Below are 26,787 nucleotides of genomic sequence, written 5' to 3'. Positions count from 1 at the left end.
CCTTCACCCCCCTGACACCAGAAGAATAAATAATATACAGAAAAACATTGCATTACAAATACTTCGATATTTTTATACTTTATTCTTAATTAGTCTTAAAAATTGTCTTGCTCCCACTGACCTGTGAACATAGCCCATCCGGTGTAGATATTCCAAAGCTTTCAACACACCGTACAGCAGGTACGCTATCAGGGATTCCCTCATTCCATCCGGGAAATATGTCCTTAGTAAGGTGTCTGCAGAGCCTGCAGAGGACAGATGAAAAGGTCTTGTGGAAAACAGGCGGAGAGTTATGTAAATTGTGAGCAGAGCAGGATTTTGTCCCGAGAGGCCAAACAAAAAAAATATTAATTCTGGGGTTGCAAATAACAAAGATTATTTTAATTCTCTAGTAAACCATCATTTCCTGAATTATTTTCCTAATAAATTAAATGCAACATTTTATATAAAAAAGAAGTACATTATCATTTTTTCTATAGGTCAAAGTAACATTCAAATGTTTTATTTTGTCAGACATTCCAGAACCCAAAAGACAAATTTGCAATGCATTAAATCTTCACAGTTTGTATTAGCTAACTGTATTAATAAAAACTGACCATAGGCCATGAGGGGTGTGAGGACCCACAGCTGGCAGCAGGAACTAAAAACCAGACGAGAGGTAAGCAGGCTGGGATGGCGGAACAGCCTGGAGAGCAAAACCTCATTCTGAGGATTGAAACACAATCCGACATAAACACCTGGCTGAAGAGAAGATTTCAGACACAATTGCTCTGTGAAAAAGCATCTTTTAAATATATGTCATTTTTTTAGAGAGCAGTTCACCATGAGCTGCAGCAGCTCCTCTTCTGTACACTCATCCAGGTTGGTTTGTTTGACAGCCACAAGCTGTCCAGTGGGGATGTGGCGTGCCATGCTCACCTGGCTCAAATTGTTGAAGCCCCTTCCTACAATGCAGTCAAATAATTTAGTGGAATCTTATAACTGTTTTGTTTTTTGTTTTTGAATTGGGAAACTGGGTGCAAACTTCAACTCTTTCTTGGCTGCTACTGGTCTGACTTAAGTGTAGGTTTATGGTGTTCTCACCCAGTTCAAAAAGTAGATGGTAGTGGGCTGGCTCGGCTGACAGGCCTGTGATGTCATCACCACCTGCTGGCCCTTGCAGAGTGAATTCAGAACCGTCAAAGCTCTGCAAAGATGCATACACCAACACATAACCCATAAACGCATATTATGCAATTATCTCAAAACTAAAAGAATACAAAATAAAGAAACGAACATGATTTAGTATATTATATAAGTAACACTCCACATATAATGTGCATCTTAATCAATATCATGTATAATGTTGATCATGTTTAACCATATTAGTTTAGTGTATTCACATTCTAAAATTTATTAATTACCACTAAAAACAAAGTAACTGGGACTAAAGTAAATGTCCTTCACTTTGCAGGTACATTCTCTCCAAAGCCAAAGTTGTGGACCTAATAATGGCACTGTATACAAAGTTGAAAGGCCATCATATTAATTAGTTTAAATATTGAGGCAACCTGCTCAGTAGTTGTTGAGCCATGTCAGTCTGGACTGAAATTGTAGTATTCTATAACATAATAGGACATTTATTTTCTTGTACATTTATTTCAGCCTGACATACAGTTCCCTGTAACTGGCACAAACAATTACAGTATTTTCATACAGACTGAGGTCATAGGAGACACATAGATAGATTAACAGCAGTTTTATACATATATATATATATATATACACACACACACATATACACACACACACACACAGGCTTTCAGTTTTGTTGTGTTAATTTTGTGCTGTGGTACATTAAATTTCACCAATAGTCCTTTTATTAATACTTTCTATACAATAACCACTTCCCAGTGGATGATCTTTTGATTTTCTCCTTTTATCTCATCTGTCTAATCAGCTTTGCCCTGTAACAGCCCTGGAATGTCCTGCAACGTCCTGCAACAACTGAGCATCTTAAATGTGCAGATGATGATGGTGAAGTAATGTGTGAGGGGACAAATGGCCACCAGGGGGTGGAAGGGTGACAGAGCATAAGAAGAGGAGGGGGGGGGAGATGCTTGCAGTTCAGTGATATAGACAAAAGGTTCTGGGAAAGAAGAAAGACTGGTTCTGTTCACACACTCACTACATGTGTTTTATTGGTTTTATACATACACACTGTGCATAGTTAGGTCCTAACTGTCCAGGTATTTTGTCTTTAATATTGGAAGGACAATGTCCTACACATTAGCACTATATTCATTATAATGTAATAACATAATAATAATTTTAAAAATCAGGAAATTTATTTTATACTTTAAAGGGGAATTCCATTGATTTTACACATAGAGATGAGACTACTTGTTAAGTGCTACTTACATCCATACTTATAGAAAAGTTATATATTAAAATAAGTATATATATAAAAAGTTGCAGGGTTCTAGAGGAGCTTTGTCAAGTTGAATTATTTTATTCTGTTTACTTTGGTTTGAAATTGGAAACTTGGAAATATGGAGATTGACCAGACAGACAAGGGTCAAATTTAAAAAAAACATCTGAGCTGCACTATGGGAATAGTAATATGCAGTGGTTTTAAAGTCAGCAATTCTTGGCCTCAAGAATAATTTAATATTCTTGTATCAATATAATTTTAATATTTCTTGTTTAATGTGCAATGTCCCTGACTTTACAACTCTAAGGCATAGGGTTAACCAGCTCCAGAAATGTAGTAAATGAACAGCAATGATATGAGGGAACAGCATCAGTGTTACACCTGTCTCCATGCTGACAGCGTCTTGGCTACTGACCAGGAACTGGTGGCTGGTGTCCTCATAGCGCTCTTCTATGTCCATGGGCTGGACCTGAGCGTGGGAAATGCAGGAACAGTCCTGGTGAAGGGGGGGAGGAGCACAGGTGAGACATGCCCTTCAGGACAAGGAGGGTGAAGAGGAAATATGGAGCTTGGGAGGCAAGGCCTACACTGCCTCAGGTATGGTGGGAGGGTAAGAGCAGCAAGCATCAGGAAGATGGGCAGCAAAGGCACTTGCAGGGCATATATCGGAAGTGGTGTGTGAAGAAAGAAGTATTGATGATATTAGAGAACAAAGAGGCAGAGCAATCTAGACCGTTGTTCATAAAACCCAGATTTTATTATTTGATTATATATAGACGTAAAACATAAAAATAAACTGACAGCTTTGATACCATCTGGTCTCTGACAAATATTGGCGATATCAATTTTAATAGACTGTCTAAATTTACCATATCCCACCAGAGGCATCAGCATGAGCCAACTGATTTCGTGACTACACATTTAGGTCACTTCAGCGACACGCACGGAGGTACAAACCAAGACCCATGCAGCGTGATATTCTTACCAAGAAAGACATGGAGTCCTTTTGGCGACGGTAAAATCAGAGACTTTGGCATTCATCCGCTCACAGGCTGCAGGAGACCGACCGCGATGGAGGGAGACAGGGGGATGAAGCGGAGCAGTGTAATATGAGACACATGGAGAATCCCATACTAGACTAGAAATCAGCCAGCATCCTTCCAACCTCACCCATTCATCAATACGTCTGCCGCTTACCTGGCTGCATCAATCGATCTAGAGATCTGAGGAAATGATGAGAAATTCACCAAAGGAGATCCTTGACACCGGCCGAGACCGTGCAGGCGGAAAGAAACCGGTCGTGAATCCTGGAAAACAATGTTTTGACTGAGCTGCACACTCCCGACGAGCAGTAATAATGCAGTTGCATCTATGCTTTTGTAGGTCGGTAAGAAGAGGCCATGGTGATAGTGGGTAAAATAACTTTAATTGGCTGACACTAGTTCAATAAAATGTACCCCAAGGTTTGCTACAGCCATTTTAGTTAATCAGAGGGCGATTTTTTTTTAACCCATCTAGCCAGAGTGTGACTATCTAGCAAACATATAAGGTTACTGTCTTGGTAGCATACATTCATTACGACTTGATTTTCTTACTCCAAACAGATAGTTAGGTTGCACAAAAGGTCTCTCATTTCATAGCTGAGCTTACCAATTTTCCATGGCTCAAGCATTAGGTTAAGCTGACATTGTTCGAGAATATTTGAACAGCCGATATTAAAAATAAGCTGCTCACCTTCTCCAGAGGCTCTGGCGCTTCGAAGTAAACAAGCTAGTTAAAATACCGTTACAAAGGAAAATCTGATATGCTTATATACCTCCTATTCTTTTTTGTGTCAAAATAATGTTAAGTTTGTCAAACTAGTCATCTTTTACTGACACTATCGAATTGTATAATACCCCAAAGCGAAAAAAACTAAAATCCTTGTAACAGAAGGACGGGACTTTTAATTTGACAAAGAAAAGCTGACGCCCAATAAAAACGTCATCAAGCTGTCTGTCGCACGCTGATGATTCGGTTAGCTGTTTGCCATCTCCCCTCCCTTGCGATCCATTGTTTGAGGTTTTGGTGAAGAGGTTGACGGATACCGTATGTACTGTTGCAGTTCTCATGTAGTGGACTAATATCGATATAGGGTAAGCTTTATGATAAGCAGTTATGCTTTGGAATTTCCAGTGTGCGGCAAGGCTCACTGGACGAGGAATGCTGCCAGTGAGAGATCGCGTTGCTATTGTGTTAGCCAGTGCTATGAGGAGCAACAGTGGAGCTGTCATCTTCGCTTAGTAACAGTCAAGGAAACCATGTGAAGCATTAGCATTAGCTTACGTTAACTCGCGGTATTTCATGCAGATATTACTAGATTAAATTCCTATTATTATCTTACATGGACAAACAGTTAACTCACCTGCCTACTTGCTGGTTTTTCACACACAACTGTTAATGTTAGCTTTCACGTGAAATCATCAATGGTTGCGTTAGCAATCGTTCAGAATTTAAATATCAGTTGCTCGTGTTCAATATAGCTATTAATGTTCAAGTTGCACATAATATGGATAATAACTAAACATGTATATGTCAATATGTTACACTAGAAGCACGTCAACCTTTCTGTTCAATGAGCGTTATTAGCTAACGGGACATATTTTAACAATAATTTTACAACTGCACAGCTGGTTAATGCTAAAATTTTGTTTTTGCATGTTGGAATCTTCTCCAAGATTAAATGACCTACAAAACAGCACTGGATTTAAGTAGGTTACAATCTTAATTTATAGGTTTTCCAGAGTCCACCTAGTTGAAGATAATTGTTGGAGTTAATGTACATGCAACTATTTGCACTATTAACTGTAGAATGTTTTTCAAAATAGTTTTTGTCTCGTACCAAAATCATGCTGGATTGGAGAGCAGCTTCAGATGGTTTGTTAACATGTATCAAGTCTTCTTTAGCTCATATGTATGTTTGTTGTCAGGTAAAGTATCTTGATGGTGTAGGTTTTTAAAATTGAGTTTTGTGTGTACAGCTACTCATATTACAAGGTGTCTCAGAGGGGTTAGTTATTATTGATGTTAGTTGCCAGTGTGATCAGATGTTGTCTGTGGTATTTACAATAAACTAAACTGTTGTGGCACAGCATGACAAAGAATGCCAGCTCATGTTCCAGTCATAGGTGTCTGGTTATACAGTTGACGTCTCTGGTCCACTCATTATCACATGCTGACTCCCTTTTTTTTGAAGCATGCCCTCCAGACTCAAGAATGTCAAGAATATAAGATCTAACATTGGCTGCTGTGATGCAGCATAAATCGAGACAGAGGCTAAAGGGGACACATTTCCCTACTTTCACAGTCAGTACAGTTTCAAACTAGCTTTGGGCATTGTATAATTTAGTTTTACATCAACTTAGGGCTGTGGATGGCATTCAATACTGATATATCTACTGCTGCAGTGGCTGAAGGTCACTTTGGATGAGCCAAATGCGCAGATTAAACACAAAGGGAGATGAATTCTGTAAAATGCTGATGTAAGCAGACAGTCCCTTTGGGACAGCTGTGACAAACTGGTGCTGTGTACAATGCCATTGTCAGTATTTGACAAAGTTACTTTCAGGGTTGCAATTGTGTGTTACATTTTAAATTGTCAGAAAGTGCAATAATAATTAATAGATGGGCTAGAATTTTCTTTAACCTCCACAAATTACCAAAATAGACTGATGTATTTTAGCAATGCCAGCTACATGTTTTTATTATGTTTTTATTATTTTTAATTTTAACTTTTTGGATAAGAGGACCAGGCCATATTATAAGCAAGAAGCTGTGTTACTCATGAGGTGACTCACAGGAACACAGGCAAGATCAGCTCTGTCATTTGAAAAGAAGGAAAGAAGGAAAGGAAGATGTATAACTGAAAAATTTACAGCTGACTATAAATATATGTATATTTTTTTCTCCACACAAATGATTAATACATGCAATATGTATTGTGCATAGAATCACTCCCTATTCCTTAATGCTGCTGTGCCTATTACAATTTCAGTATCACTAAGACAATACCGTTGTCATTAATGAGTCAGTTGAGTGTATCTGCAAGTTCTGTAATGGTAAACAGTCCATTTAGGCTGTAGTTTTGCATCTCAGAAATCTCCTTAATGGAGTTAACTGTTTCAGCCTAAATGTTTTGTAAGCAGAGTATTGCAGATGCAGGTCTTTTTAGAGGCATATTTACTAATACACAAAAATATGTACGTGTATCTGCATGTACAAAAACACCAAGGTCAAGGATGCAGATGGTGCTGTGCTTGTAAATGACAATGTCCTTGTAAAGTTTCTGATATCTGTATTGGCATATTAAACAGTAATTTTTCTTATTTTTATTATTCAATTTAAAGGGTCACTCAAGCAGTGTACAGTGACTCAGAATTATTATTATTATTATATTATTATTTTTAAAAGTTATAAACAAATGTAAGAAAATTATTAGCCACTCAATCAGGCATGACAAAAAGAGAAACAAGCACTTAGCGCCAAAGTTATACTTGTATGTTACAGAGCCATACACAGCATATGTCTGCAGTTAATTACATTTTTCCTTTTCCCAATTTTCTTCTGGGAATCAGTCCTTTTGAGAAAGTGCATCCTGTCTCATTACTCCAGTCTTTTCTTGAAGGCCTAGAACAGTCCCCGTAGAGAGATGGCCAACAGGATGTAGAAGGACCCCTCAGCCTTCCTTAAAATGAATATATGCCGCATACAAAGGAAATGAAAATATAGCACAGTTGCAGTGTAGCAGCTAGCTTGCTCTTGTTTATTTCCTCTTATCACTTCTTAAACATTGACATTGATCTCAAAAAATGTCCCAGGGAAATGGAAAATCTTTCTGCAATATTAAGCCTGTACTGGCTTTACTTTAAATCCAAACGTAGATACCAGTGTTTTAGCAGTCAAAGTGTCCAACAACAAACTGTGGAAGGAAACTTTTTTCCATCTGGGTTTAAATGTCAGCAACCAAGTGGGAAGGAGAAAAGAAGGAGGGCGACAGAGGGAAAAGATAGAGGTTGTGAAGACCAACATAAATTATTAACAACAAAATTAATGAACTATCCCTGCCTCACAAACAGCTGTTCATATTAGGGGTCAACCACCTTCACATATTAGAAAATTGATTCTTTGTCACCTGACGCTTCTGTCTTTTGTTGCAGGTAAAGGTGCACGTGGGCACCACCCATTAGCACCGGAACAAGATGTGATGTCACAGCGAAAGCAGCTTTTATTTTTTTGCCCAGCTTTGTTTCGTGCTCCAAGAACAGGAGATGTTTGAAGTCAAACCCAGAGTAGTGGACAAGAAAGAGTCGAGCACTGAAACAGGTAGGGGGGTTGGTTTTATGCATCAAATATATGTTAATATTACGAAATTATGAAAAAGCAACTGTTAGCTTTGAGTGTTCTGGCACTTTTTTGGAGCCTAAAAATAACCAGAGCCATATTCTAACATTTGAGTTTAGTCTATAAGTGTATTGTGTAATTTAAATCAATAATGAGAGCAGTCATTACATGCTGGATTTTTTTCTGCCCACTAGATGAGGGGCTTGGCAGCAGCAGCAGACATTATGGCTCTGGCTCAGTGGGTTCGGGTTCAGCCGGCTCCATCTACCTGTCCGACAGCCAGGACTGGGTGGTGTCCCCAAGCTGCTCTCCAGATGAAGACTCAGCCCAGCTTAATGCCATCTCCCCCATGCTGGCAGAGGAGACATTCCGCTACATGAGTATGCGTGCATTTGTATTTCACCACAAATTGTTTATAGCCACAGTTGGACATGATGTCGTTAATTTTGGGTCATCTGAATGAAAGACAATAACCACATAACATTCACGTCTACTTTTTTTTTTTTTTCCCCCAGTCTGTCTTTCTTTGTCTGTTGATTGGTCAAGGTTGTGGTGACATTAATCAGCAAATGGTGTGTTTGTATGTATCTGCTCAATAGACATGTGTTGGATTAATTTTATGCAGCGTGTGTCCTCTTCAATTTAAATTACTGGGATTATGCTGTTGTTGTTTTTTGGCAGAGGCTTGCAATTGTCTCTCTCTTTGCTTGAGTATGGCAGACAGCTCTTACTCTGTGTGTGTGAGAGACACAGAGCAAGGGGCGTCTAGTGATCCACCTAGAGATAAGTGTAACTGAGTTCAAAGGCAAGGCCAGAATCACGGGGCAAACAGTATTGAAGAGGGGGTGGGGGGACAGAGTGAATACACTGAGGATGAACACGGGACCATAGAGGGACGAGTTGAGGACCATGCCAGTTATAAACATCCACAGTGAAGAGATTTATGACAATTTCGCTCTGGAAGGTGAGCAGAGGGGTTAGCACGGTGCCTGCTGTATGTTTGTGAGACCGACATATGAGCTAGTGTAAATGCAGTAGCAGCGTCAGTAATGTCGGGAGGAAGGTCAGGCAGGAGACAGGGTGCATGCGTTATAGAACATGTGGAGGTTACTGTGTCTGTTTGCAGCTTTCAAAGACAGGAAGTCTGAGTCAATCCGTGTTTGTATTCAAACAAGTTGTGGTATGAGGGAACAGTATTGAGATTTGAACAGACTTCCTGTTTATTATTTTTTCTTACACTAACACAGTTTGCAAAACATAGTCGTTATATATACTTTGGTAAATTTCTGAGAAGATAAAAGTTCATTTCCTTCACAATTTTTTGGAGATTGAAGTGTAACAGAGTGCATGCAAAATGGTTTACATGACTTTGTTACATTTGTGACAGAAGAGTTACAATAAGTGAGTCTTAGTTTCATATTGCTGCTTGCCCCACTTCTGCAGTGTAAAATCAAACATCTTCTATTATTTGAGCCTAAAGCAAATGCAGAAGCATGTTAATATGTGAATGTCCCCTGGTTGTCCTAAAGCAAATGTTTATATATGAAAAGATGTGTGAGAATACTTAAAGTAACAGTTTAACGCTTATGAAATTTAAATACGCTAAATATTTAAATACTTTTACTGTATATGATGATGCAAGAATGTTAAGTATCAAGTAATGTCTTTTTTTGTGTTATTTTGTGAAATCAGAGAAGGGGGCTCGCTAACTGACTTGGCAAAAATGCTGTTTAAACAGCAGAGATTGTAGAAGTGTAAGGTACATTTTGAAACATTTATTGCAGTAATATGTCTACTGTTTGTTTGTGCTTTTTGTGATTCTACTTTGAGATTCTATTTCACAGCACGTGAGTTTGTTAGTGCTGAAGGTTCAGGGTATGAATCATAAAGGTGTGTATTTTTTTGAGTGATTGAGTGAGGGAAAGTGATAACACAAATTTTACAACTCTTGGACTTTGTAGTTATGGAGTTTATTGTGGCCAAAGTTCAGGTTTCTTCTGCACCACTCACTTCGATGTCGTCCGAAGTGAGAGCAGTGTATAAATCCATTTAGAAAAAACTTTTTTTGGGGGGGGGGATTTTGATAGAGTATTTCCATCATTTATAGAGACACCATACTTCCTCCGGAAGGTAAAGGCATATGTGTGTGTTTGTCAGTGTGCATGTAAGTCAAATGTACAGTAACGTGAAAGATGAAATGCATTATGTATGTACTGTATCTGTGTGAAACAAAAATAGCTCAGTTGGGCAGAGGTTATTTTTAACCACTGGTTGTTGGAGGGAAATGCAGTGTCCAGATCCAGAGGTCACTGTGGTCCTCAGATTACTGGACAACAGCTTTCACCCATACAACAACTGGTTCACTTCAGGCTGCCTATGCCACACATATTACATGTAATCTGTGCTGAAATCTAAGTTGTTTTACCACACGCCTCTCCAAGGGAAAACAAGGAGTGGAAGTCCAACACTGGAATAAATGAACCAGGCACCAATCAAAAATGAGCCAAATCAGTCACATGATTAAGAAAACACCATTTAGCAGTGTCTGTCTCCTGTATTTTAATATTTTACCGTACTGATTCTGCTGTTTAGTTTTGAAATGACTTGCATTGCAGAAAATGTCTTCTTTTCCTGCAAATAAGAGTAAAAAGCATAAAGTGTGTGATTGACACAGGGAATTATAAAATACAAGGAAAATGGTTTTATTGATATGACCAGTGAGGCTACAAAGAGTACAGCATTGGTGTAACTCTTAGCAAAAACAGTGTTTTAATTATTAGGGATGCCGCTTCTCTTTAAACAGGTGGAAGAGGGAGCGGTGCAGAGCTGCTGAGACCAACTCAGGTGCTAAAAGCGGACCGAACTAATTGATGTGTAGACTCTCTAAATCTCAACCAACTAATGCTTCTATATGAAGTTGTTTTATTGAGGCTTCAGCTTTCAATTTGCTTCTTATTACTGTCTAGCTGTTCTTTTCCTTTCTCTTTCTTTTTCTTTGTCCAGTACACCTTAAAACAGGCTGGTTGCTTTTACAACTTTTGAACTTTCCCTTCTTTTCTCTCTCTCACTAGCATATTTTGCTTTGGAGTCCTCCTCCTTTTCCCACCCTGGCTCTCAGAGCCTCTCCAAAGGTATCCTCATGTCTCACCACCTGCCTGTTCTGCTCTGTCTCCAGAGTGAGAGAGGGCCTTCAGTCCTTCAGTGTCTTCACACCTATATTGTACCTTGAATCTGAAGGCCCTCTCTGCTTATTGCATGTAGACGAGAGCAAACAAGAGATTTGCATAGTGTAGATATGCTGTCTGCCACTATACACAGCTAATAGTACTGTAGCACCATAGAGAGTGTGGGTGGAATCTTTAATGTCTGTATAAGCATAATTTGGTTTAGTCACATTCAGACCACTAGCAACCACATTGCCTGGCTCACAAATAATATAGCATCAGTTTTATTATAGCGACAGACTTGTCACTAGTTAAAGTCTGACTGCTAATGTTACTTGTACATTTGGAAAATTGGCTGCTCGCGTTGCTTGTGGTCAGATTTTGTTCAGAAGTGTAGTTAGCATGCTATAGTGTATGTCCATAGTTTAGACAAATATGGTGTGTTTTTTTTTTTTTTTTAAATTTAAAATGCACATTTTGCATGAACATGTCACAATGTGCATTCTATATCGTGTGTTTGGGGGTGGGGTATTTTGCTTATATGTTTGCTAAAATTAAAATTTCCTCCGTTTAGTTCTCAGCGCTGATCGCGTGGAGCAGATGACCAAGACCTACAATGACATTGAAGTGGTCACTCACCTGTTGGCCGAGGTAAGCTATCCCGTACGTACAATAGCTTGTTTTCCACTCTGAAACAGCCTTTTATCAGCTAACTATGTGTCTTGTGCTATTTTTGGACAGCGGGACAGAGACTTGGAGCTGGCAGCTCGGATCGGACAGTCACTTCTGCAGAGAAACCACCTGCTTCAGGAACGCAACGAAGCCTTAGAGGAGCAGCTAGCACAGTCTCTTGACCAGGTACCTTTTTTAAAAAATGTTCTTTTACAAGCTTGTTTCCTAATATTTATTTGTATTTTTTTTTTAATAACCAGAAAAAAGGGGCTTGAGTATGTACATGTAAAGGCCCAAAATATTATTTTGTCTTGATGCTGGTATTTATTTTATTAATGATAAAGTCAATTAGAGTGTTTCAATTAAAATTCTGAATAAATCAAAGTCCCAAGGATCACAGTGTATTAATTTTCTCAACCGGTCAGCAGAATAACTATTTTAGCACATGATTTAGCACCTAATAGCATGCCATAACAACACTTCTGTTGATTAGATCAAGGTTTTTTACCATTTTTTTTAATCTGAGAGAAACTCTGCTTGCAGAGAGCTATATATTTAAGCTACATCTGACATACAGTAGATACTGGCATCTGCTCATGACTGTACAAGAGTGATGACCCTAAAATAGATCCTTGTGGTACACCATGCTCCATTCACTGCAATGGAAAAAAAAAGTAATAAGAAAAAATATTTGGTGAATGATCAACTTTAATGAACTTTGCTAGAATGCAAGTAATGTGCAGTACTAATTGTTTTTCAAAAGGAATTTGTGTTTGTTGATGTTTAGTGAAAACAATACAATGTGCCTTACAACTAAAAATTAGCAACTTCAAGATGGAGCTTTGCTTTAAAATATCCTTTTTTGGGGAAATAGGAAATCTATTGAACTCAAACTGCCCTACAAAGTAGTCTCTTTCCCCAAACTTTTTCCATTGGCCAGGTTCACCAGCTGCAACATGAGCTCAGTAAGAAAGACGAGTTGCTGCGGATGGTGGCCAGTGCCTCAGAAGAGAGCGAGACTGACTCCAGTGTGTCCACCCCCCTGCGGCAGCCTCAGCCTCTGGGGGGAACGACGGCCACAGCTGCACTCATCCAGCTGGAGTCTCTCCAGAGCAAGCTGCAGGAGCTGGAAGAGGAGAACCTGGCTCTTAGGTCTGAGGTATGAGGTTTTCAGAATACAGGGATAGTTAACTTAGTGACCATGATCACTGAAATAAAAAATAAAATAAACGAGAAACTTTTAATTAAGACCAAATTTTAGGAAGTCATTATCATCACATCAGTAAAGATGACCGGTAGGTTTTGCCAAAAACACTGCATTTTGTAGCTCATTGACCAGGTCTGATTTCCTAAATTCCTCCTAATCTAAGTTTAAAAAAAAAAAGATTTATACCTAAAACATAGTGTGTGCAATGCTGCATGTATCGGTCACATTTGATATAGATGGATATATTTGTAAGCTTTTCAGTTGCCATGGTTACTGAGCCATTACAGAAGTCCCGTTAGAATTATGAGGTGTGTTGACAATATAAGTAGTCCGTAAATTTTTTATTTTTTTTATGTAATATGGAAACTGCTGACAGATTCTTCTGCACTCCAGGCACATCAGCTAAAGAGAGACACCATCACCTATGAAGAGAAGGAGCAGCAGCTGGTAAATGACTGTGTCAAGGAACTCCGTGAGTGAAATACACACACATTGGCTTGGAAATGGTTAATTTTAACTTTTTTAAAAAAAAATTTATTTTTTTTTTTACTTTATCGATTAATGCATTTCTATGTCTTGGCTCATAGGGGAGTCAAACAGCCAGATGGTGTCTCTGACAGACGAACTGTCCCATAAGAATGAGGCGCTGCTGAGACACCAGGAGGAAATTGCTCAGCTGCTCTCGCAAATAGTGGAGCTGCAACACAGAGTAAAGGAGGTGAGGAGATGAGCAGCTGGTACAGAGCAGATTATTAGATTTCTTCATTTAAAAAAAAATTGTTTATGGCACTTTGTATAGAATCATGTGCATAAATCAGTGTATGATGTTATAATTTTTTAAATTTTTTTTAACATTCTCACATTTGGAGCTTCTTATTTTAATGATTTGATATTATATGAGATTGTTTGGATGACTTTAGGATTTAAACTATTAGTTCATCAAAATGGTTAATTTGAAGACAGAGAGCATCTTGGTTTCTGGAAATATTTAATATGTACAAGACATGTCAGTAAGCCACTGAATGATCTGATTTAATAAGGAAGTAGTTTTATTCAATACTAAAATTTCAATTTTAGCATTGATGTTGGACTCTTTGCCCCATACTTAAACTGAAAAATGTCTTGCTATAGCATAGAGGCTTATTACGCCAAGTATATTTAATATTCCAGGTGATAAAGAATTACAACAAAAAAAAGCTATACTGCTTAAATTACTTTTTGTTTTTTGTTTTCAATCGTAACAATTTTAACAGTGCAGCAAATGTGCCTTTGTTTCTGCACAGCTGGCTCTGGAGAAAGAGGAACTGAGGATCCACCTGCAGGCCTCCAAAGATGCTCAGAGACAGCTCACAGCAGAGGTACAGTGCCATGCAAACACAAAAAGAATTGCTAGACCTAGACCAGTTCTATTTAAACTGGTCCTAGAAAATTGAATTCATTTTTTCAGTTTTGTAACTTAAATTGTTTGTACTCTATATGTATGTTTTAGCCCATTTTATGTAACATGTAGGTTCCAGGTTTTTATTTTAATGAATTTATCAAATAAATCATGACTCATTTAATTCCATGTTAATAAATAGATTATTTAAATATTGGTAAAAACACAAAATTACTTAATCTTTTATAAAAAATTTGGTTAATGTTTAAATCCCATGTTAGGTTTATAAATATATTTATTAGTCACACTGACAAATTAAATGTCTAATTAAAATAGCTGTCATTTCATTTAGGAAAAATATTTAAATAACCACTGCTTGTTTGTGTTTCTGTGTGTGCTGCAGCTGAACGAGTTGGCAGAGAGGAATGCTGAATGTGTCGAGATGCTCCATGAGTCACAGGAGGAGATCAAAGAACTTCGCAGTAAGAACACTCCCTCCGCCGGGATGCGAAGGCACTTTTCTTACGGCCTCTACCCTATGGTGAGAGAAACACTGCCATTTGTGTCGCAGCACAGATAAAAGGATACAGTGCAGTCCCAAGGAACAAACTTGAGACAAATTCTATAACTATTTATTTGCAGTTTCTCCATGTTTGTCTTTCTAGCAGGTATCTCATTTAGAGATACCTCTTAGTTTGTCCCAGGGTTAAGAAGGTATGATTAAATGAATATCGAAGCTAAAATATTTGCTAGTTGAATTACCAATCTCAGATTCAGATATTGCTGTAAAGGTCGAGGAGGTTTTTAACCACTTAATGTGCTGACAGTTGGTTAACCTCTATGACAGCATTTATTAGTTTATAATATTTTTATGAGAACCATGTCATATTTTTAAAGTAATACCAGGTGGTACAAATGTTGTGGCTGATAAGTGTCAGTGCTTGTGTTGTAACGTGGAGGTCTTTGAAAAAATGAATTTCGTCTGGTGGAGTAATGTAAACAGATCACCACATCCGCAGCACATTTATGTGTGTGTGTGTGTGTGTGCGTGTGCGTGTGTAGGACTCCCTGGCAGCAGAGATTGAGGGCACCATGAGGAGAGAGCTGAGTGTAGAGGAAGAGACTGCCTTTCAGGACCAAAGGTCAATAACCTGAATATCACTTCAGAAATGTCTGAAAATAAAAACTACTTTTTCTACTGCTATTTACACCCAAAACACATTTGTTATTAAGAAACTCTAGTTTGGTATCCGACAATATATTGTCCATTTGTGTTTTTACTTTCTGACTTTTGACTACTTTCTTTCTGCAGAGTATTCCAGAAAAGAGTGTTTCAGGCAGTTCGCTCCGTCAATGCATCACGAGCAGCGTCTGCCACCCCTCCAATCCCTGGCTCAGGACAAAGTTCTCTAGTTATGACTGCACAGCCCTTTCACTCCACCCAGGGGTACGTTCCAAATATTTGCTTTCTGTCTTAAATTTCAGTTTAAGAGTGTGCACTCCTTCAGCTCCTAAAATGTTCCCGCAGAGAGGAAGTACGAATTGGCCTGCCTGCGTGTCCAGGAGATAACGACCTCACCCGAGCTCTTCACCGCCTGTCACTACGAAGGCAGAACTTCCTGTCTGAGCGCCAGTTCTTTCAAGTGGAGCGGGAGAAGAAGCTGCAGGCCCTGGCAGGGGCGGAGGGAGACGGCGAAGGCAGTGGCTGCAGCTCACCAATGGGCAGCATGCTCTCTTCTTTCTCCAACCTGTCAGAGCTCTCCTTTAGCTCTAGTGTTTTTAAGACCTTCCTGCCCGAGAAGCTTCAGATTGTCAAACCCATGGAAGGTAAAGTGTTTAGATATCTGTCCAACAGTGCCTGGCTGTGATTTAGCTAAAGCTGAGCAGCCATCTAAAACAGCTGTGTGTAACTATAAAAGTTTGACCCAAGATACCTGTTGTTAATGTAATAATGTCTTCTAAAGTGTGTGTGTTTGTATATGTGTATAAATGTACAAATACACCACTCTTATGGGGCTTGTCGATAACTAATATGACCTGGGCTGTAAAGAGTGAAGCAAAGCTATGTTAGTGCACGGAGCAGAGTGGACTTTCTCCAAGTTTTGTGTCATGTTTTTTGAGTTAGCACAGCGTAACTGTAACACTACTATGTTTGGAGGAAAATCTCATCAGTATTTGACATAGTTAAAACTGACCTTTTCCAGGCTCATTGACGCTGCACCACTGGCAGCAGCTGGCCAAACCCCACCTGGCCACCATTTTGGACCCACACCCTGGTGTGGTCACTAAGGGTTTCCGCCCACTGGCTCAGGAGGCTGTGTACCGCCTGTCTGATATGGAAGAGGATGAGGAGGATGAAGAGCACAGGAGGCTTGCTCTCCAGGAGAAAGGGGCAGCAGAGCAGAGTAAAGAAGAAGAGGATGATGAAGAAGAGGAGGGTGGGATTACCTTCAAGGTGTGCTGTTCATCAACACCAGAGGAGAGGAAAGACAGAAAGCATTCAGTGTCACTTCTGCCTATTCCGCCTCTATCCCCCACCTTACCGACATCACCCGGGACACCTGCCACTTCCTCCTCTGTCAGATCCGATCTTTGTCTGACCTCCAGACCTTGTCTTGTAGCTGAGACATCCAGCCTATCGTCTCAGGCCATTCCAGGAGCTTCTTCATTTGGTCAGATGTGCACATCAATTCCAGCCTCCCCCTCTGGTAAACAACAGCTGAAACATTGAAGCAATTGTGTTGTAAACTGTACAAATTACTGCGCACTGTTGATCACTGTAAATGACTGTTTGTTTGTTTTTTATATATATATTCTCTCTTGGTGTGTGTTCAGTCAAAAATCCAGTGAAATGTCAGAGTTCCACCTTCTCCACCTACACCTTCACAACTTGCCGCATTTTGCACCCCAGTGACATTACCCAGGTCACCCCAAGGTACCTCTTCTTCAGTAAAGAGAATGTTTGTCATTTTATGTTGAGGATGACAGGAACTAAAAAAAGAAAAGATAACAAATCACATACTACAAAGACCATACATCAGATTTGAAACAATTACTTTTAGAAATGTGGGAAAGAGGGCTGTAAAAAATTAATGTTGAAGATGAACATACATTAAGTTTTCTACTTTTGTCTTTTAGTTCCCAGTCATCTCTCCTGGCCAACACACCCAGCTCTATGAGGACAGGTCCCAGTACCCCTGTAACACCCTGTCGACTGAGCCTGGGAGACTCCTTCCCTCCTCGACGCCCACCTGCATCCACCAGTGGTTTGGCCAAGCTGGTCCTGGAAAAGGGCATTTCTGCACAAGTGTCCACTGACTCCACCTCTTCATCCCAGAGGCAACCCCTCTTCCGTCTTCTCCCAAGCACTCCTCCTAACTCCCCTTCCCACTCACCTGCTCCCTCCCCTGTGCCTACAGACTCCCGGCAACACCCAGCTGACAATTTTCTAGCCTCGCGCCCCGCAGAGCTTTTTCTCCAGGATGTTTATGGATTAAATCTGGGCCGCGCCCCACACCCTGATTTATCCAGCCCCTCCCAGGAAATCTCACACCTTGTCCCTTCCTCTGGCCGAACCAGGTCCAACACAGCCAACGTCGGCCTGGTAGAGCGGCTGCGGCAGCTGGGATTCAATAAAGTGCTCCGTGCTTCAGAGTCTGATGCCTCAGTACCTCGACAGGATTCTGCTACTTTTGTGTCGGCAGGTGGAGGGAGCCTGTTGGATGGCCTACGGCGCAACCAGAGCCTCCCAGCCATGATTGGTGCCCGAGTGGGAAAGTCAGGGGGTAATCCTACACCTCCTACTCACCCCACTTCCCTGGCTCTTCCTCCTCCACTGTGGGGAAACCTTAAGGAGCGGCACCGACATGTTGCCTCAGTGTCCCATGCCTTCTCAAGTTCAGCCAAACGCTGAAGAGGAGGGTGAAGCAGGAGAGGACACACCCGAACATGGACATTCTCCTTTACACCTTCATTATCTGTCCTCCTTTCTGCCTTTTGGAATAAAGAAGTTAGGGCATCATTACTCAGAAACTTCCCTCCTTTTAATCGCTTAATTTAAAGCACAATTTAACTAAACTGACTGTTTTTAGCGATTCTGCAATGTCTGTGAGTATAGATGTTTGCCATGATACTAGTTACTAAGCCTCTGAATGTGTTATTCAGCTTTCTGTACCTTTGTAGTTGCATATATGAATTAGGTTCTGTAGTTTTCCTTTTAAAGCTCTGGATATTCCTGCACAGGTAGAAATGATGGAGAAAGATGCAAGTAGATGAAGGTTTGTGGAAGTGGATAAAGAAAGTAAGTGTTTGACTAAATGAATGAAAGGAAGGGAAAGTGTGGTCAGAAGACAAAGATAGAAGGTCGGGGAAGAAAACTGAGCATCCAGAGCCTATTTATTCCAAGGGCTTTAGTCTTTAATAAAACGGTATAATGCTGGCCACCCATGCCCATACCACAGGTAAAGGTCGTAGGAGATTTATGTCACATAAAAACCAGTATAATCAGAAGAGGTTCAAAATGCTTTTATTACTTGAAGGAGGAGGAGACAATTTGAAGTGCTAGCTGGTCTAACTGTACTGCCAGCCAACATGCCAGTATTAGTATTAATGTTGCAAGCACCTGCATGAAACATCAACCAACTTTGCCTACAGGTCTTAGCATGCACCTGTCAGCAGATGGGTGGGGGTCAGCTGAAGGCGAGGTCAGAACCCACTCAGACACTGGGGGGGTCTGCCTTTATCTTCAGGTGTACGTGGTGTGTGTGTGTGTGTGTGTGTGTGTGTGTGCGTGCGCGTGGGGGGTGGGGGGTGGGGGGTATTGGTATGAAGCCTTAAGTAGAAGCCAGCACTACTTGGATTTCTGTTCCTTTGAAGCCATGTTTGTGTGTGTTGCACTTAATAAGTGTGGTAATTTTGAGGATCAGCGTTGTGTCAGAAGCAGATCGTCACTTCCTCGGGCTTAAGTGAAATTTTATAATTTGTTTTTGGCACAGTGATTCGCATTGTTGCAGCACAACAAGAAGGTTTGGATTTGAACCCTGGTACTCAGGTTTCCCCCCAAAGTCCACAGACATGGGATGTTCAGGTTCAGTCTGTTTAGAGAGGAAAAACCACAGACACATTATCTTAGTTGTATACCACATCCAGGTTTATTGTTTTCTGTGTTTTAAAATGTGTCTCAGGATTAGGTAAGGTAACTGAAGGTAACACCGGGTGGGGCTTTTCCTATAGGTTAACTTAAGTTCATTCTGCGTCCTACTTTATAATATTTTATGTTTAGCTATTGTATATGGAAACTTAGAGCTCCTATTTGACCCCTGTGATCACTCTACCCTTGTTGCTGCTGTTCTTTTTGTCCATCCCACTTGGTTACTGCACTTTTACTTTTTTAACCTTTGTTTTACTGACATAACTGTTGAAATATATAGATTCTAACATTTTAATGAAAAAAATATAGCATAATGTGTGCCTGTTGTATCAGTGTCTGCAAACATTTTGTCATATTTAAATATATCTAGTTTTTTTTTTTAAATCTGTGTCAAAATGAGGCCAACAGAAGGGAATCAAATAAAGCCAAATGTGTAATTCTTATTTTGAGAAATTAAGTACTCTGGCTTACTCTTATGTATGTGAAGCATTTTTTTTTTGCTAATCAGCTATATGTTTTTAAGACTGGAAAGAAAAGGAAAGTAGGGCACACTGCTCATATCCTTAGGTTAGTTGACATACCCAGTTTTTCCTGTAAAGGAGAGGGTTAAGCTAAAATAAAATGCCCTCTTCATGTCCCACCTCTAAGATTATTATCCTCTGTAAATTACTTATGGTTATTATTCAGATGCCTCTGTTTTTGTTTTTTTTTTTTCTTGTTTCTTTTTTTTTAAATAAAGCATTGGAAACGAAACTACTGACTCACAATTATCATCACTCATAACTTAAGACGAAAAACATGCTGCAAATCCTAACCAAAAATGTCAATTTTGAATGATGTCACACAGAAAAAAGGCTTTTATTTCATGAGTGTGATAAGTGTACAGTACATTAGCCACATGCAGAGAAGGGTCTCTGGAGGCTCAAGCCACTGCCCTTTTCCCAAATTATTCAGACAGGCTATCAACCCGTTTTAATAAATAATGATATTTGGTCAGTAAAACTAAATGCATTTGAATTTATATTAACATGCATAAAACAGTAGCAAATACATCACAAGAAAGTCAAACACCCCCCCCCTCTATTTGCCCCAGCCTAGAGTTAGACACGGAATTGTGGTTGCCATAAAGCCAACGCCTTACGATGCATTGAACTTTGGTTCAGTCTGAACATCACCATTCTTAACTACTGGACATAGATGTGTTTGTCAGTAATCTCCACAACAAACTGTGATATGTTTGTACTTTTAACAATCCTCCACCTAAATACCTTTGTACTGTTCAAACTACTTTTTCAGTTTGAGCCTCTGAGATATTCCCTCCACTTCCCTGTTGTACATATTATGATTCATGCTTTCTGACACGTTTCCAGTCTGTGACTGTGGGAAGTAGAAGTAAAAACTGAACTGTTTTGTGAAGCATGACCGAGTCTGTAGCAATGCTAAGAGCTCTGCACAATCAACTTGAACTAATATTCTTAATTAGGATGGAAACATCTGTGTTTAGATCATGGGTGTGCGGGTCTAACTACCTAAACCTAACCAGTTTTAAAAAATATGTGTAGTTTAACCACTTTCCACAGAATTAATAATATTCGAGTAATATGCATTTATTTAATATGGAACACCTGTCCCAACGTTTTTTTTGCTTGTGCAAAGAAAAACCCAAAATAATTTATGTCCAACACCATGAAAAATATCATCAAGGTACACTGTAAGGTTCCAATCTGGATAATGTATATGCAGATACTTATGATACTTTAAGCAAAGTTTCTGATGATACTTTTTGAATCATTCATTTTGTAACAGCAAATGACAATACACTCACTCCTACACTGAACCAAAGTAATGGAAAAACAACATTTCAACTTAATGGAAGATGAGATGATCACCAAAATCCATTAGAACTGATCCATAGAGTCCTTAAAGGTCTGGATTAAATTTGGTGATCCATACAATAGTTCTTTACATATAAAATATTATAAAAGAAGCTTCTTCTTATTAAAGAAACTTTCCAAAAACCTTCAGTCATTGTTTCCTAACAGTTTTGATAAAGTTTGATCAGCATGAACACTTTCAAGCTGCACTAAACTCTGATGTCAGCTATTAGCAGCATTAATATCCACTCACTAAACCTTCCGGCCTACATCTTTACATTGGACAGATCTTAATGCTGTCAGAACTGGAACTGAACTGTCCAAGGGCGAAGTCCAGACCCACCCCGACTCCACTCCCCACCCCAAAGGCAGGGTAAAGGGGCTGGGTGAAGTTAGCACGGAAGGTGTGTAGGTGCGTCATGTTCTCTGCCACGCTGTAGAACACCAGCCTTCCCATGGACAGATCCAGGTAGATGCCCACCCGTGGGGAATAGGTGACTGGTATGTCCTTCTTCTCGTTGTCGTGCATTGCTGAGCAGCAGGTGTCCGATAGTTCCAGGGTCCAGGACTGAGCATTGTAACCCAGCCCCGACCTGGCGTCAGAGCCCTTCCTGCTCAGTGCTCCGTAAGCTACACCTACAGAGGAGCCTCTGCCTCTCCACTCCACCTCCCAGTAGCAGCGCTCGGCGTACAGTGGGCTCTGGCACATCACCTGGGTCCAGCCGTCAAAGCGTTGGGGAGTGTCAGGGTATGGCTGCGCCACCGACTGCAGGGTTGCTTTGGTGTTGCTCTCAGAGAGAACCAGCCGTCGGTGCGCCGAGTTTGGGTCAAGGGTCAAGATCACAGAGTCTAGAAGACAGAGGGTTTAATGACCACTTACCCGCATACACTTGAAAATTAAGTTTAATCTTGGCCTTGAAAAAAAAATTGGTTAAAACTGCTGGACAAGTGCTACTAAATGAAACTTCAGTTACTGGAGATGGTGTGACACAGAATACTAATCCTGATGATTACTTTTTTCATTTCCTCTGGAATATACAGATCATTGTAATCAACTTTTGCTGCAGACGCAGTTGTTATTCAGTGCTTAATCTATTCAGCACTTTAACTCATTTAATATCTCAAATTTTATTTTGTAGTGAACACATTGAGGCTTACACTCCAGGAACTCCTCTCTGGTCCTCGGCTCTGGAGCCTGGATGCTATCAATGTTGATTTCTCTCACTGGAAATGAATCAAACGATATGTCACTTCATGCACAAAGAAGAACATTTTCCAGCCTTATTTTATTTGGCATAGTTTTCAAATTTGTCTTAAGCTGAAATAACTCACATCCAGGGAAAGCAGGGACGTTATTCACGGGGTTGGAGGTGGGTGAGTCCAAGAAGAGACTGGGATCAACTGTCAAATCCCAAAGTGGTATTTAATACACTTGTGAAACACACACGAGGACTAAATATCCTAGACAGACATTGCCTTTACTCATCTTACCTTCTGTTGGTGTTTCGGGCAGAGCAACCATTCCCCCTGTTGAGTAGCCAGAGTAGCACATTTAGACAGAACATAATATAATCTACATTTTGCACTTTTGAGCTACATAAGTTGTTTCAAGACAATAATTATTTAATTTCAAGCTTCCTGTGTGACGTGCCTAGTCACAATTATTTCTATTAAAGGACAATACAGAGATGGAGTCAGGCCTTACATTGGTTTCCTCCTGCTGATGGTGTGCTACTGGTCATGGTAGCTGGTGTGGCCTTGGTGGTGCCATGGCGACGGGAGCGAAAGAGGCTGGTAATTGATGCCATGCGGTTGAAGCCTGACAGAGCATAAGGATGGAGGATGGATGAACATGTTACACTGCTGCATGAGTATTAGTTTGCTGCATTATACAGGTTTATCAAGTTGGTGGGAGCAAATGACAATGATTCTAATTTTTGCTTTTATCTAAATGTAGGGACTGAACTGTACCTCCACTTGATGCAGGAGCAGGAGCCGGATTAGTTTGGATTGGAGTTGGGGTCTTATCTGCAGCAGGGGCAGCGTGGCTCTTACTGGACCTGCTCCAGAGGTTTTTGGGCTCTCTTGAAATGGGAGTTGGGCTGGGTGCCTGGTCCTGATTGGTCCTGCTCGATAGGGATTGGGACTCTCTACGACTGGGAGTTGGGCTGGGTCGGTTATTGGTCTCCCTTGCTGTTTTGGAAGACATGTAAGATCAAGGTTGGGTTTTGATCCGAGACCATTAATAACACGACATGACAAAATATGACAAAGTTCTGGAAAAAACAAACTTTCCCATTCCTGAACAAGATCCCATCCCTTTCGCATTCACTTTTTCCCATTTTTCTTGTCCTCATGAGGAGCTGATTTAAATTTCAACCTTCCATTACCACATCTGCTCCGTGATAAGCTTTCTGGCACAGCCTACCTGCTAATTACATGCATCTACCAAACAGCTTGAGTTTGCACTTACGACCAAGCTGAGATAACCCTGATGATGTCATTATTACATCTTAATTTAATATACATATTATCATTGTGGTATAAATTGTCAGGAGGTCTTTTTTTCAAAGTTGGAGTTATTGCAACTTGTTGCCAGTCCTCTGAAGAACCTGCCTCTCTCTTGTTCCTCTCTCCTCTGTCTTTCTCGCAGTCTGGAGGAGCTCATGTTTCCTCTCTCTACAACAAGAAGGAAGTGCAATTTTTACACATTTTCACAAATTATTTTACTGCTCCATCCATGTTATGACTTTTGCTGCAGGTCTGAGGGTAATTTTCCTTTTAGCAGCACACACAGTCTCACCTTGTGGCGTGTCTCTGCTCCTTACATCTTGGCTTTTGATGCCTCTACCTGCATAAAAGAATCTGAGCGTTTATGTATATGTATTTAATGACTTCTTTTGTTATTACATACAGTATGCGTAGTATAAAGAGTCAGGGTGCAGTACCAAGTCCTCGCCTGTCTGTACTCCGTGCTCCACTTGAGATAATTGGTGGTGAAACTGCAAGACATGAAAATAAATTATGCATTTATTGACTATGTGTACAGAATACGAGAGCAATCGTTGACGGTATTGATGTAGTAAAACGTCAAACATACCTGGTGAACGGCTGATCATATTGTGGGAACCCAGACCAGAAAACACTAGTAGAAAAAAAGGAAATCACTATTTTAAAGTAATGTGTTGAAAGTGTGTTTTAGTGTGCTGAAAAATAAAGTTCTTTAATATATTCTCACATTTAAGAAACCCTCCTTTCTGTCCTGTGCTCCGGTTGGCTGCATAGGACAAGAAGACACCACAGTTAATCAAAAGTGCCAACACTGCTACAGCTATTAATGTGCTCATATGAATCAGAAACATGTTGAGAACTTACAGCCTTTTAAAGTAAACAGTGTCGTGTCATTGACTGGAAGGAAGAACAGACAATAAAATGAAAAAACAAATAAGACCGAAAAAGGAAATAGGGTCTGAAAATGTCAAAGTGCATTTCTAACAGACCTTGTTTGGTAATCTTGCCCAGCTCCTGGTTGCACAGGTCCTCCACTCGTTCCCTGAGGGCCAGAATAATGTCTCCTACAGCGTCAAAGGAAGCTTCTGGATTGGACACCACAGTGGGCAGGTCCCCTGATTCAAGGGGAGTACACATGGACTCATATGTCTGAAAGAAAGTATGACTTTTAGAGGAAACTCAAAATGTACAGCTTTTCTAGTCGAGTTTTGTGTTCCCACTTTTTCACATTTTTGTTGTGTCTTAGATCCTCATGAGGTGCTTATTTAAATCCCAACCTTCCATTACCACATCTGCCCCATAGCCTACCTGCAGGTAGTGGATGTGGTCCTCGCAGTTGACAAGGTCCTTCATCTCTGTGTCCCTCTTCTTCAGCACCTTGATCTCAGCCTCCAGGCTGTCGACCACCTCTTGGGCCTGGCCCATTTTCTCCAGGGTGGCGTGGTCCAGAGCCTCCTCTAGCAGCTCCTGCAGACGCTCCACCGAGTGCTGCAGCTCCAACAGCATCTGCTCGGTGTCGTCGTGCACCCTGTCTGAAGAATGCTGAACATGTAAGGAAGAAGATGATGAGGAGATCGTGTCTCAGGAATAGAAGTATTGATTTTATAAGAAATGTGGTTTTCTGTTTCAGAAAGTTCAAGTTTACCAGAACAAAGCTGAAAAACAAAACTGCTGACCAACCTTTAGTCCCTCCATCGTCTTCCTCATGTCTTTCAGTTCCTGCTCCCTGGTTTTCAGTCTCTGCTGATTCTCCGCCTGCAGATCTGACAGCACTTTCTACAGACGGATACATGAATACATGACATCACATCAACCTTGCACTCAGAGACAAAGAAAGAAACAGCCGATGGGGGAAAAGGAAGAGGCAACGTGGGAAGGTGACATGTTATGAATGGACAGGAATGTTGTTAGGAATGCCCTCAGCCTGGCTGGATACACTGTCATACACAAAAGAAGCAGTAATGGCAGATAAAGACAATGCTAAGAGAAACAAGTCAGAAATAAGATGACAAATTTTATTTTTCTTTCTACAATCAGACAATGATTTCATTGTGACGAATGGCAGATTATTCAAAGCAGACCTTCCTTGTCTTACATCGTGTGGTTCAACAGTGAACAGTTCGACACACTCTGGTAACAGTTCGAAGGCCCCACCAGCATCCATTCTTGCCTACCTGTTTCTCCAAGCGCTCGGCCTTGGCGGACACAGACTCGTGGCCCTTGTGCTGATTGCTGGTGCAGAGCCAGCAGATGAACACCTTACACTGGCGACAGAAGAACTCCTGCAGGTATTTGTGCTGGGTGCAGATCTTCTCAGCCAGATTGCCCGTGGGTGGGATGAGCTCATGCTCCTTCATGCCCTTCTGGGTCTGGTGTGGCTTTAGATGGGCTTCACAGTAGGAGCTCATGCACATCAGACAGCTCTTGACTGCTGCTCGCTGGTCTTCTTTGCACATGTCACACAGTACTGTTGAGGAGGACAGCTTCCCTTTGGATCGAGATGATGAAGAGGAGATCCCACGGGCACTACGGATAGATTCACGTACGTCCGTTTTGGGGGCCCCTTTCCGGAGCTGCTCCACAGCCTCTGCCAGCATGGTGTTCCTGGACAAGGAGGGCTTGGGGCAGAATGTCTGCCGGCACTGTGGGCAGCTGTAGATGCCTTTAGGGTCATCCTTGGTCCAGTAATCCTTGATGCAGGCCATGCAATAGCTGTGCCCACAAGGGATGGTAACTGGATCATTAGGAAGATCCAGACACACAGGGCAGTTAAACTGCTCCTCTGTCCACAGTTTTCCACTCATGGTGGCTCACACAAGAAACTGAGAAAACAGAGAGAGATGGGTATCAGGTATAAAACTCTAATTCTACAAATTTGCAGAAATACAGCAGAAGAGAAAAGTCCAGAGATGTAAAGAGGTAGGTTTAGCCCGGCTGACAGCAGTAAAATACTGTCTCTCAGGTGAGAGCAGGGAGAGGTAAGCTGGGTGGGGCCAGAGCCACTGGGCAGGTTTAGCGAGGAAAACGGGTGTCGGTGGAA

The 26,787-nt window shown here is 40.7% G+C and overlaps 3 protein-coding genes across 10 annotated transcripts in view; 1 reads left to right on the top strand and 2 right to left on the bottom strand.

Annotated features, from left to right (window-relative positions):
- stradb (STE20 related adaptor beta) overlaps positions 1 to 4,360 on the bottom strand; it is a 6,179-nt gene extending 1,819 nt beyond the window's left edge. The window contains exons 1-9 of one of the 4 annotated variants that reach the window (XM_067492978.1): positions 4,148 to 4,360; positions 3,611 to 3,720; positions 3,399 to 3,465; positions 2,829 to 2,909; positions 1,084 to 1,186; positions 823 to 944; positions 597 to 705; positions 122 to 245; positions 1 to 11 (exon numbers count right to left, since the gene is read on the bottom strand). The exon at positions 1 to 11 is cut by the window's left edge and continues 161 nt beyond it. In XM_067492978.1, the coding sequence (XP_067349079.1) occupies positions 1 to 11; positions 122 to 245; positions 597 to 705; positions 823 to 944; positions 1,084 to 1,186; positions 2,829 to 2,909; positions 3,399 to 3,410 (562 nt within the window). In that variant the 5' untranslated portion in view covers positions 3,411 to 3,465; positions 3,611 to 3,720; positions 4,148 to 4,360. The remainder of the gene's footprint in view (positions 12 to 121; positions 246 to 596; positions 706 to 822; positions 945 to 1,083; positions 1,187 to 2,828; positions 2,910 to 3,398; positions 3,466 to 3,610; positions 3,721 to 4,147) is intronic. The other 3 variants (XM_067492979.1, XM_067492981.1, XM_067492980.1) reach the window with 3 other exon arrangements.
- A 47-nt stretch (positions 4,361 to 4,407) lies between these two features.
- trak2 (trafficking protein, kinesin binding 2) lies at positions 4,408 to 20,089 on the top strand. Of its 5 annotated transcripts, XM_067492973.1 has the most exons (17): positions 4,408 to 4,548; positions 7,609 to 7,774; positions 7,987 to 8,172; positions 10,864 to 10,923; positions 11,531 to 11,607; positions 11,698 to 11,814; positions 12,569 to 12,787; positions 13,229 to 13,307; positions 13,423 to 13,553; positions 14,119 to 14,193; positions 14,617 to 14,754; positions 15,276 to 15,355; positions 15,526 to 15,660; positions 15,742 to 16,040; positions 16,418 to 16,921; positions 17,049 to 17,148; positions 17,352 to 20,089. In XM_067492973.1, the coding sequence occupies exons 2-17, from the start codon at positions 7,720 to 7,722 to the stop codon at positions 18,124 to 18,126; spliced, it is 3,030 nt and encodes a 1,009-aa protein (XP_067349074.1). In that variant the 5' UTR covers positions 4,408 to 4,548; positions 7,609 to 7,719; the 3' UTR covers positions 18,127 to 20,089. The 5 variants fall into 5 exon arrangements, with proteins under 5 accessions (XP_067349074.1, XP_067349075.1, XP_067349077.1 ...); XM_067492974.1 differs by lacking the exon at positions 10,864 to 10,923; XM_067492976.1 differs by lacking the exons at positions 4,408 to 4,548; positions 7,609 to 7,774; positions 10,864 to 10,923 and adding an exon at positions 10,596 to 10,636 and having other exon boundaries at positions 8,036 to 8,172.
- Positions 20,090 to 20,453: 364 nt separating this feature from the next.
- On the bottom strand, positions 20,454 to 26,708 carry trim25l (tripartite motif containing 25, like). The gene is made up of 16 exons (XM_067493947.1): positions 25,922 to 26,708; positions 25,428 to 25,523; positions 25,056 to 25,289; positions 24,737 to 24,896; positions 24,612 to 24,644; positions 24,475 to 24,513; positions 24,337 to 24,381; positions 24,185 to 24,238; positions 24,040 to 24,087; positions 23,802 to 23,915; positions 23,208 to 23,453; positions 22,942 to 23,055; positions 22,728 to 22,763; positions 22,569 to 22,637; positions 22,395 to 22,460; positions 20,454 to 22,085 (listed from the first exon to the last, which is right to left on the bottom strand). Exons 1-16 carry the CDS (start codon positions 26,549 to 26,551, stop codon positions 21,511 to 21,513), a joined length of 2,559 nt encoding a protein of 852 aa, XP_067350048.1. The 5' UTR covers positions 26,552 to 26,708; the 3' UTR covers positions 20,454 to 21,510.
- Between the last annotated feature and the right edge of the window lie 79 nt (positions 26,709 to 26,787).

The sequence above is a fragment of the Channa argus genome, chromosome 23 (assembly GCF_033026475.1).
Source record: "Channa argus isolate prfri chromosome 23, Channa argus male v1.0, whole genome shotgun sequence".
NCBI lineage: Eukaryota > Metazoa > Chordata > Actinopteri > Anabantiformes > Channidae > Channa > Channa argus.
Note: the sequence above shows the minus strand (reverse complement) of the source record. Positions and strands in the feature narration are given on the sequence as shown.

Excerpts from the sequence above, each read along its gene's own strand:
- trak2 (XM_067492973.1), top strand. The coding sequence starts at position 7,720 with ATGTTTGAAGTCAAACCCAGAGTAGTGGACAAGAAAGAGTCGAGCACT. Across the intron at positions 13,554-14,118 it reads TGCAACACAGAGTAAAGGAG|CTGGCTCTGGAGAAAGAGGA; the intron begins GTGAGGAGATGA and ends GTTTCTGCACAG. Across the intron at positions 16,922-17,048 it reads AATTCCAGCCTCCCCCTCTG|TCAAAAATCCAGTGAAATGT; the intron begins GTAAACAACAGC and ends GTGTGTGTTCAG.
- trim25l (XM_067493947.1), bottom strand. The coding sequence starts at position 26,551 with ATGAGTGGAAAACTGTGGACAGAGGAGCAGTTTAACTGCCCTGTGTGT. Across the intron at positions 23,916-24,039 it reads GAGCAGAGACACGCCACAAG|AGAGAGGAAACATGAGCTCC; the intron begins GTGAGACTGTGT and ends TTCTTGTTGTAG. Across the intron at positions 23,056-23,207 it reads TGCTCCTGCATCAAGTGGAG|GCTTCAACCGCATGGCATCA; the intron begins GTACAGTTCAGT and ends ATGCTCTGTCAG.